This window comes from Silurus meridionalis, chromosome 8 (genome assembly GCF_014805685.1).
Source record: "Silurus meridionalis isolate SWU-2019-XX chromosome 8, ASM1480568v1, whole genome shotgun sequence".
Taxonomy (NCBI): domain Eukaryota; kingdom Metazoa; phylum Chordata; class Actinopteri; order Siluriformes; family Siluridae; genus Silurus; species Silurus meridionalis.
The window spans coordinates 17,381,614-17,392,560 of record NC_060891.1 but is presented as its reverse complement, the minus strand read 5'-3'; the positions used below and the strand labels follow the sequence as shown (position 1 = coordinate 17,392,560).

The 10,947-nt window shown below is 35.2% G+C and overlaps 2 protein-coding genes across 3 annotated transcripts; both read right to left on the bottom strand.

Annotated features, from left to right (window-relative positions):
* Positions 1-1,125: 1,125 nt before the first annotated feature.
* si:ch73-340m8.2 (tyrosine-protein kinase SRK3) lies at positions 1,126-3,957 on the bottom strand. 2 transcript variants are annotated; one of them, XM_046855462.1, is made up of 9 exons: positions 3,651-3,957; positions 3,093-3,214; positions 2,800-2,966; positions 2,550-2,709; positions 2,283-2,435; positions 2,120-2,175; positions 1,564-1,711; positions 1,358-1,486; positions 1,126-1,265 (listed from the first exon to the last, which is right to left on the bottom strand). In XM_046855462.1, the coding sequence occupies exons 1-9, from the start codon at positions 3,941-3,943 to the stop codon at positions 1,192-1,194; spliced, it is 1,302 nt and encodes a 433-aa protein (XP_046711418.1). In that variant the 5' UTR covers positions 3,944-3,957; the 3' UTR covers positions 1,126-1,191. The 2 variants fall into 2 exon arrangements, with proteins under 2 accessions (XP_046711418.1, XP_046711419.1); XM_046855463.1 differs by having other exon boundaries at positions 1,358-1,474.
* A 458-nt stretch (positions 3,958-4,415) lies between these two features.
* On the bottom strand, positions 4,416-10,187 carry gckr (glucokinase (hexokinase 4) regulator). Its single transcript, XM_046855461.1, is given in 20 exon segments — positions 4,416-4,556; positions 4,804-4,938; positions 5,237-5,386; positions 5,969-6,049; positions 6,140-6,237; positions 6,325-6,421; positions 6,619-6,695; positions 6,801-6,898; positions 7,195-7,293; positions 7,392-7,510; positions 7,708-7,813; positions 7,919-7,943; positions 7,946-8,012; positions 8,122-8,175; positions 8,386-8,452; positions 8,555-8,628; positions 8,744-8,812; positions 9,577-9,645; positions 9,740-9,895; positions 10,043-10,187. Coding segments are annotated over 20 exon segments (1,776 nt in total). The 5' UTR covers positions 10,058-10,187; the 3' UTR covers positions 4,416-4,436.
* Between the last annotated feature and the right edge of the window lie 760 nt (positions 10,188-10,947).

Genomic DNA, 10,947 nt, shown 5'->3' with positions numbered 1-10,947 from the left:
AAAAGAAGTGTTTCAGAATTGAACCATTATAAAAATACAAACATACATCAATTCACAACAGATCCAAGCAGAGCATAGAATATAAATATAAATCAAATTTCATAGACTTCATAGGCGTACTGCAAATATTTTAGTGGCACACTTGTCCTGTCACATTTTCTAGGGTTTTTTTTAAACTTTAATATGTTTAAAGATTTACCTGAATATATTCACTTAAATATGTGTGTACAGTGTAATATAGTGAAAAAAATTAGGTAAGATGCATAGTTAAATACATACAAATGATTATGGTTGTCATTATTGTTAATAATGATGTAATGCCAAGGAGAACCAATGAAGGACTCTAAATGACACTTTACACAGAGAGGTTTAAGTACAAAAGAGCAACATTAATGTGTAAAATGTAATTATGCTATGTTTTATTTGTGGTTTTCTGATGCCGTTCATAGTTTGCTTGGTATTGCATCTTCCACCCTTCGACCTCTTTTAATGTATGGTACTTTAAGCACTTTGATATTTCTAGAATATTGTTACTGTATGTTTAATAAAAGACAAAAATTAAAACAAAGATCTATCTTTGTGGCAAAAACCTTACACCAAAGCAAATACTTTGTACCTCATATGTGACTGTAGGTACACATACTGCTCAGCTATATGTTTTATATTTTTTTTTTTCAATTTCTACTAATGTTTTGTGTGATGTGTATATTTTATAAACTTGTGGTGCAAAGTGAAGATTATTTTTCGTTTATTTGGCCCAGCTACTAGCTTGAATATCAAGTGTGCTTGATCAATAAAAAAGTTTTTGCAGTGAAAACTAACACAGACATCACTCCAGATATATCTGTCATTCTTGATACTCAGCTTTTTCAACATGAACTCAGTCAAAATATTGATTAAAACAATTTTTTAAGAGAAAAGCACATCTTGCTTTTTGGGGTTTTTGTGCATTTTAAATACGATGCTGCAGTTAAAAAAAGACTGTACAATTACATTAGCATCACAACAGAAAAATAAATGCAGCAGACCAGGAGTTAAGAGTATCTCAGTTTGAATCTACATCAGGAATGTTCTCATCAAGCATCACAGCGGATTCAGGGAACAGAGTATTTAACCTTTTATGGAGCTCCATGAATGTGGGCCTTTTGTCAGGGTTAGAATGCCAGCATTGCAGCATGACATCATACAATATTACAGGGCAGTCTGCTGGACATGGCATCCTGTAACCTTGCTGAATGGACTCAATACAAGTCTTTTTTCTAGGTCTGAATTCAGAAAAAAGATACAGCAAAATAACACATTAATAATACTTAATTAACTTTCCTTAATGCATTGTAATTCATTCTTTCCTGTTTACCTGGGTATGGATCATTTCCGTATGTGATAATTTCAGTTAAGAGAATCCCAAAAGACCAGATATCACATTTCATTGTGTATTCCTTTCCAGTAAAGATCTCAGGTGCCATCCATTTCACTGGGATTTTAACTATGATTCAATAAATATTTACATTGTTTTTTTCTACAATCTATTAATAGTAATTATTTTATAGTCATATGGCTTACCTGAATTTTGATCTTGGGAGAAAGTATATTGGGCTAGTCCAAAATCTGCTATCTTGCATATCAGCATTTCAGTGAGTAGAATGTTATCAGCTCTCAAGTCTCTGTGAACTATGCTTTTACTCTCCAAGTATGACATCCCTTCTGCAATCTTAGCACATGAGTAAAAAAGAGCATACAGGGTTTCTCAAAAGTGTAAATAAATAGCGGATCCAATGCCATCCAAAACTTTTCATACTTGGTTTATATGTATTTTTTCAGCCATTAAGAACGTTCCTGAATATTGAAATCATTCTCAAGGCTGGATTGAAAAGCAGTCACACAGTTGCAGTGGACATGCAATTATATGCATAATACCAGATGTGTTAACACAAGCTTACCATAAATGGGAGAGATGACACTGTGTTTTTACAAAGAAATTGCCTTCATGTAGAGAATGTTTTGCAAATGAAAAGCTACAGTTAAAAAAATGATTTATTCCCCAAATGTATAGAGACTTTTGGAAAACCCTGTATATCACAGAAAATCTTATAATTATGATCCAAGGTAATCAATATACCTGCACTGAAAAGTCCATCATGAGTGTAAACTCAATATCTCTCAACTCTTTGTGATCTAAAAGATAATGAAATGTAGGTAAATAACATTGATGCATTGAAACATTTAATTTTTCATCATCTTGTTAATTGAAATCAACAGCATTAGAACTTTATTGCACTTACTGATGAGATATTTCTTCAAGCTTCCATTTTTCATGAGCTCTGTGATAATACAGAAGGGCTCCTCAACAGTACACACAGCGTACAGTCTGAGCAGGTGCTTATGCTGAAGTTCCTTCATTATCTTTATCTCTGTTTGAATATCTGGGCTGAGGACTGAGGTGCAGAGTGACATATGATAAAAGAGTACTTCAGGTGCAGATATATCGCAAACACACACTTTTCTGGATTAAACAGAAAATTGTCACATATTTGTGATATGTCAGTTACCTCGAAACTCCTTAATGGCCACATTAATCGTATTGTTCCACAGCCCATGCCACACTTCTCCAAATTCCCCACTGCCAAGCTTCTTCACTATGGTCAGAGAGCTTCGGTCAATTTCCCATTGTTGCTCATATGACAGGCTCGGAAGGGAAGGACTGTCCAGCTAAAAGTAAAATATCATGGAAGCACATGGCATTGATTTACTCTATTAAATGTCAAAGATAGCACTTCGATATATAATTTAAATACATACCATAACACACGGGAGTTTAAGCCGTGTACAAAGGCCATCCTGATGCTTAGAATATGATTGCACTAACTCAGGAAGGGTCTGAAATGTTTTCCGATCAACAAGGTAAAACCATTTGTCAGATTCTCTTTCCTTAATTCTGTAATGCCGTGCATATGGGCCATTCTTTACTGAAAATTAGACAAAGAGGAGGTTTTTGGAAGTTTAAATGTTACAAAGGTTTTATTTATTTATGTATTTATTTAGCTATTTATTTATTTGTTTCATTTTAAATGACCAAAAAACACTGTGGTTACCTGAAAGGTAGAAGAAATTATTCTCTTTATTTTTCCAAACTAGAAATGCACCTTCACTGTTTTCTGTTCTCATCAGACATCTTTTGGCCTCAGTGCGCTTTGTGATGTTTTCAAAATACCATCTGCAAAAAAAATTCTTTTAGTTTTGACCTAGATCTATTATCTGTACACCTAGACTTCCTTAAACACATGAAACACATCCCAGGAACAGTAGAACAGCTACAAAATTCGTAAAACAAGATTATTGGCTAAATAGCCTCCATTTTTTTCGAAAGGCATTTAGACCTATTCAAGCTTCATTTTTAATTACAGAATGAATTGCAACAGAATTCACTTTTGTAACATGAGTTAGTACAGGAACAGGAACATACAAATGCTTGCTGCACTCCAATTAAAATATTTTAACAATACATTCACTAATAGTGTTGTACAAAGTTTTTCAAGTACAAAAACATTTCTCATATGTACCTAAATTGTAATATGGAGAAGAAACGTAATTAAATAATGCATTATGGAATTTATAGAATTTCTTCCCTTTAATCAGCGTAAAATACTCACGGCTGTGCTTCCAAACTATCCACTGGTCTGAGAAAATCTTTTGGTACATAGATCTGTTCTTCAGTAAATCCTTTCTGGTCACAATTTATTGTGATTTTCTTGGCATGCACCCAGTGTTCCTTTTCCTCAATCACTATTAATTTATCTCCTTTTATGAGTTTCCTTGCAGCTAGATCATTACTGGGGTAATTGTAGATCGACGTGTACATTCGCTTTTTGGTAGGTTTTACTTCTTCCTTATCCTCTGAACACAGCAAACAGCAACACTTACAGGAACAGGCACAGTTTCCCATTTTTACCTGCTGTATCTGAGGACAGCATCCCCGCTGTTGTCAAATGCTGAATGAAAGTCTAAGGGACATACACAGCGTGCTTGTAGCAGCCAAACTGGTTTATGTAGGTAATAAAGCTGTCAAAAGGCAAGTAATCTTCATAATCACACGTGGCTAAAATTCATCTGATGACGTATATTTAGTACAGGTAAACCAACCTATGGCAAGTGTAAGGGCTTTTTTTAAAAATATTATTTAATTTTTTTAATAGTTAAAGTCACAATACAACAAACAGCTAACATATTCTGTGGTTTAGGCAAAGTGATTCATCATGGCATACAGAAAAATCTAAATCAGGAAATGAACAGAAAAGGAACAGATATGTGTTGTTTATTGCGGTCAATCAAGAAATAATCAAGATGGCATTCTCCAAGGAATGGAGATCTAAGTAGATCTCTTTAGGAACCAGTTGAGAGTCAAGAAGCAGGTTGCTGCAGTCTTAAGTGCTCCTATATTAATGCAACCTCTGGCAAGCAGCCACTGCATCCCGAATCACAGAATACGCATATAAGTAGGACTTGGCCTCAGAGATGGTGCGGCTAGACTGTAGCATCACCAATGCAATGGGAACAACCTATCAAAACAACAAATATAATGTACAATATTCATCTGTTTTAGTGTAGTTGATTATGTAATGTGTTTTGGCACCATATGACAACAGTGATATAACAAATACCTCTTCACACACACACACACACACACACACACACACACACACACACACACACACACACACATGCAGACACACTCACACACTGATACAGATACATTAGTGTGCCACATTTGCATGTATCCATATGCAGTAATGAACAAGGTCTTACCCTGCCCCTTTCGTTGGCCACCAATGTGTGTTGTGTTACATCACTCGATCTCATCTCATCACTCAGCTCTTCTACGTCATAAATAGCTCTTAGCAGGGCTGTCTCACACTGTGCATGGGTGCATCCTGTGAACCTCTGAAGGTAAAATCATTGAATAAATTATACATTGAATTCATAATTTTATCTGAGGCTGCACCCATATAGCCTTTGCAGTGCAATTACCCCGAACCACTGATGAATATGAATTGCTTAGGGGCCACTTCTGAACAGCATAGGGCCGTTTACAAATGTCACTCATTATAATACAGTTTCTGAACGATCTTTAGTGTGCTTACTAAATTATAACAAGGGCAAGTAATATACAGGTTTTACTCAGACCTCTGCATGTATCTCTTGGCTAAATATGTTGTTTGCATAATGCAGTGTAAATTACCTGTAATATGTGGATGGCTCTTCTGTAGAGTTTGCTGTTGGTTACTCTAAGGTCTATCATGTAATTCATGTACACTTTTCCAATAAGGACATGAGCCCCTGTGCTGATCGTATTGAGGCACCATTTAGTGGAAAGCTCCCAGTGTTGTTTCTGCGTTATAAAGAAAATAACGTTGCTTATATAAGATCACTCACATTATTAGGAACTATGTGCTACCACTGGATGAGATTAGATAGAGTTTTCTATACCTGCTCTCATTAGCAATATTTTCTACTGTTAAATATGTTTTGTTGTTGTTTTGACACTATTCTGTATACATTATAGATAATAAATTATATACATTCCAGGAACTCATTTGAATAAATCTGGCAGGAGATTAGTAGTATCAAAAATAGTCAATGTTGTATATATTCTGAGGTGCTTTTCTGCTCACTGCAGTTGCAAATAAATACTGCAGCGTGTCTTGTGAGCTTGAACTAATCTGCCAATTCTCCTTTTACTTCTATCATCAACAAAGCATTTCATATAAATTTATGTTATTTTAAAACCACCTCATCTTGTACCAACACAAATTTTTCACAGTGTGTTTAATATATATACAACTCGGTACATTTATCTGCATGATTTTTCTGCATTGCGCTGTTACCAAATGTTTTGGTAACAGCTCCAGGGCATATAAACTGAATGTAAAAAGTCTGGTTAGTGTATATTTGTATAAATGTCCTAGCTTACCATTAGAATAAGGTTGTGCTTGTATAGTGATGATGGCCACTTAATAGTAAGAACCGTCATAAATTGGCTTTTCATTCTTTCCTGAAAGGTAGATGTTTTCACACTATTTTTTAAAAAGCTTTAACATTAATATATGTTTTCAAATAAGATACAATGACTCATTTCACTCACAAGATCACTAAGCCCCTTAAGCTCATGGACAATAGCATGGATGTTTGATGTGCATTGTCTCACACTCTTGGCCAATACTGAAACCTCGTTCAGGTCATCTGTGAAGGCATTTCAGCATCATGCACAATGACACAGTGAAAGTGCCAACACTATAGTGATCTGATTTGGTTCTAAATACAGCTTACCATTCTCGCTGTAGAGAAATACCACTGTGTCATTGTCATTCAGATCGGGTAAAATGGTGTTCACAAACTCCTCGTGTCCAATAATGAAGTGTGGTCCCTAGATATCCCATAGAATGTGGATAATGAGGATAAAAGTACAGAGAAAGTAATACATAGATATAGATAAAGATATAGACAGAGAGAGAGAGAGAGAGAGAGAGTAGGGAAACAAAAGAGCAAGATATGCACACAAGCACTCTGTTTTATAGATGCTACTATTCATTATTCTAGTCGAATGCAAAGCCTTTCACCCACTAGAGATGACAGATCACCCTCTTTGTTGCTCATCTCACTGAAGCCATTGCTAGCAAAGCCTCTGATATCTTCAAAGCCTGGAAAAATACAAAATACAGCTTTGGGTGAGTTTATATCATTAATATTACTATAGCCTGAATAATTATCACACTTTTGAATGTACTCCTAAATTAGCATTTTACCTGCTCCAAATGTTGGAATGCATTCACTTGCATCAATAATCCCAATAATGCCAAGAGTCTGCCATCCAAGGTAATACACATGTCCTTTCCTTCGGAGGCTATTTTTTTTACACATCATATATTATCCTTGCTTTAAATGATTGCATCAATTCTGAGAAGCCTTGGTTATTCTGGCTCATTGCAGTATGTGCAGAGTATTAGCAGGGTGAAAATAACAATAAAAGTAATGGTCTGGACTTCCTTATTGCCTTTATTGTCTTTAATGTAATCTACAGAATATAGAATATAGGTGATAAAAGTAGGTGCTTTGTTCATCTGAAAGCTGAACACAATGGGCACTACTCAATCAGTTCTTATAAAACTTTCAAAATGTTAAGATTAATCAACAGCCTACCTTAATGCAGCATTTTGAACTAGGGCTGCTAGCTCTTTAGTCTGTGAGTAAGTAATCTGATGAACTTTTTCATACATATTGAGCGAATGCAGTATATCACTGGTAGAAGCAAAATAGTCATGTTAATATAAGTAATGTACAAAAGGAAAGCTAGCATGTATTCACAAATGGAAAAAAAACATGCTTTGAAGACATACTTAAGAGTTACTGCTTTTTTGTTCCTTTCAGCTTCATGGCCTGCCAAAAGTAGAGTTTCCACGATTATTTTTGTGGCACTTCCTCCTTTCATCCTTGAAGATCCACTGATAGCTTCTGGCTTTGAAAACAAAATTTGAATTTGCATTTACATATATTCATGTATGTGCATATATGTACGATGAAAGAAAAATCTTTTATATGCCATAGGAATTCAGGTTACTAACTATGCAACTGGTGTTTACTAACAATTTTGTGACTTTACTGGCAATTTACTGACAAAGCACATTTTATGCAGGTTAAAAAATAGCTTTATACCCCTACTGCTGGATTGATCACAAAAGCCTTTTGCAGTTTGTTCATTTCATTCATTTTTTCTGCAATTTCCTTGAAGTGAAATGCACAGTTCTGAAGTGGTTCAGTCCTATCAACATAACAGCAGAATGTTAAGATATACTATTCTAATAATAAATATTTATTTGTATTAGTCATTGAAAAACTTATTTAATTGTTGTTTTTTCTTCTGTACCGTGCCATTTCAACAGGATTAAATCAATCAGCACTGGAGTAATGATTTCCAGATTCCTTAGACAAAAGTCTAGTTGGCCAGCAACAAATGGTGCCTCAGAATGAACAGATATCATATCAGAGTTGTCATGAAATATGAATAATGAGCTAGGTGTAAAGAAATCATACCCATAGCAAATAATGAAACTACTAAATTGTTCATACAGACAAGCCACAGGATATGCCAATGAAGAGGACATGCTTCTTTCCTGCACAAGCCTGTTAATGAAAACAAAACAAAACAAAAGGGTGGGTGGGTGGGTGTGTGTGCGGGGTGGCATGGTTGGATTACTACAGTTACATACTACAGTATCATTTCCTTGTTCATTGTTTTGGCCTTACGTCACTAGAATGAGAGATATTTACTGCAACAGGAAGCAAATTCTTGTTCTTTGCTTTAATATTTCCCTTTTCTGCTTTAACATTCACCTTGTTTAGTGTCAGAGCCCCCAGCAAGGGATCATCCTCAGAAGTTTCCTGAGATGTCAGCAGGGCTCTTTAAAAAAAAAAAGAAAGAAAGAAAAAACAGCTGAAATACTGCAGTGTCATTTTTCTAGTGTCATCCAGTGTAACAACTGAACAGCCAGTGTTTACTCACTTGTCACCTCCAGCAATGATGTATGAATAAATTTGCTTTTGATGATGAGAAGCAAGCCACCTATTAAAAGATGTCTACAGGCCAGCCAATGATCAAAAATAAACAATTATATTAACTGAAATCAATGATGAAACATCATGACACCATAAGTGAGGTAATAATATGAACAAATCCAGGAGTTTTTTTTACCGCCAAGAGAAATGCAACACGACCTGATGTCCCACAGCCACTCAGGACAATCAGAGATTCTTCTGGATCCTAATGCAATAAAGCATTTCAAATGTTTTCCCATTCTTCAGTAGCTTTTATATAACATACAGTATACTCATTACATTATTAAGAATATATGTAAACTTGTCATATGTAAACTTATCCTATTAGCTAATCATATGGCATCAATGTGTCAATGCAGACAGGCAAAAGCTTTAGTTACATTAAACATCAGAATGGGGTAGAATGTGATTCCATGGCATGGTTGCTAATGCTAGATAGACTACTGTAGTTTTTCACTATTTCTGGAACTCTCCTGGGGTTTCAAGCATTCAAGCAGTTACAGAAGTTTACATATAATAGGAGAAAAAACATCCAGGGAGTGGCAGTTATGCAGTTGGAAATGCCTTGTTAATGAGTGAGGTCAAATTAGAATGGCAAGACTGATTTGAGATAACAGGTAGGCTAAGACAACTTTATGTAAACATGGAGTGAAAAGCATGAAAAGCATGTCATAATGCACTTCACAAAATGTAAATGAGCTACAAGTACAGAAGACCCGTCAAGCTCAACTCCTGTCAACCAGCAACAAATATCTGTGGCTACAGACTCAATGGAACCGGACAAATTTAAAATAAATAAAGTGGTTGGTAAATGTATTTGTATTATACTTTTTCAGATACTTCTAATGCAAAATCATTTATTGTGTCTCTATATTTGTACATACATATATATATATATATATATATATATATATATATATATATATATATATATATATATATACACTCTGTTATCTATGATCAACATACCTTAAGAATCACTTCAACCCTCTTTGACACCTCTACAATTGTCTGAACCACGGGCAAGCTATTCAATGTCTATAAACATTAACATAAACATTAATATTTGTAAACATCATTATTACATACAATGAATTTTTAACAAATATAATACAGTAGTTTAAATACAAACCTGATACATGGGATTTTCATGTGATATATTTTCAAAGATTTCTGCATCACATTTTTGCAGCATTTGTACTATTTCTCTGGGGTTTGCTCTATCAATGTCTCTGGTGATTGGATTCGATTTCTCTGTGACCGGTAAGTGGGGCTCATAACTGGATTGCTATTGGGGAAAAAACAAAACAAAAAACTCTAAACAACAAAGGCATTATAGTATAGGTATCTGATTAAGCTAAAAAAAAAGCAAGTAGGCTGTTAAAATCATAACTGATTATCTTGTTCTTACCACAGATACACTTTATCCTCTTACCTGCCAGTGTTGCATTTCCTTTGTCCTGTAATCAGACCGAGGCCCTCTTGACTTTTATCTTGCAATCTGTCTTTTTGAATGTGTTTTATGCATGACACTGTTATGTACTCAGAGCCTTACAGTTTGTAGTGCAAGTCACACTAGGCAGAAGGTAAAACCAAGACTTATATAAATGGACTTTGACATTGGCTGTAAAGTCTTTAGTTACAGAACACGCCTGCTACATAAAACAATTCAGATTCATTAAAAGCTTTTTATTGTTATGCTCAAAAGTTATGCATGTTAGTTCTATACATTTGTAATATGCAATAACAACATATTAAACTAATGGGTATCTTGAAGGGCAAAAGCATTAGCCTGGTGGCAGCTGCCTGTGGTGGCCAGCTATTGTTTTTCTCATAAGCAATAAAGCAGTCCACTGCAAATTTGCTGCTTTATTTAACCTATGTTTCTGGGTTGTTCCAAGCCTATCATTTACATTTACATTTACATTTGCGGCATTTAGCAGACGCCCTTATCCAGAGCGACGTACAAACGTGCTTTAAATCTCTAGTAATGAATAAATCTACACTGGTACGCAAGATTACAAACTCAATATAAATATAACTCAAATTCTACAAACTTGGAAAGTGCTAATTTAGGTATTTCAGGAAGAGGTAGGTCTTCAGTCGTCGCTTAAAGATAATCAGGGACTCTGCTGTACGGACATCTAGGGGAAGTTCATTCCACCACCTCGGTGCCAGAACAGAGAAGAGCCTTGAATTGTACTTACCTCTCATTCTGAGAGAAGGTGGTACCAATCAAGCAGTGCTGGAGGATCTCAGACAGCGTGGTGCAGTGCAAGATGTGATGAGGTCACTGAGGTAAGATGGTGCTGGTCCATTTTTGGCCTTGTAGGCAAGCAT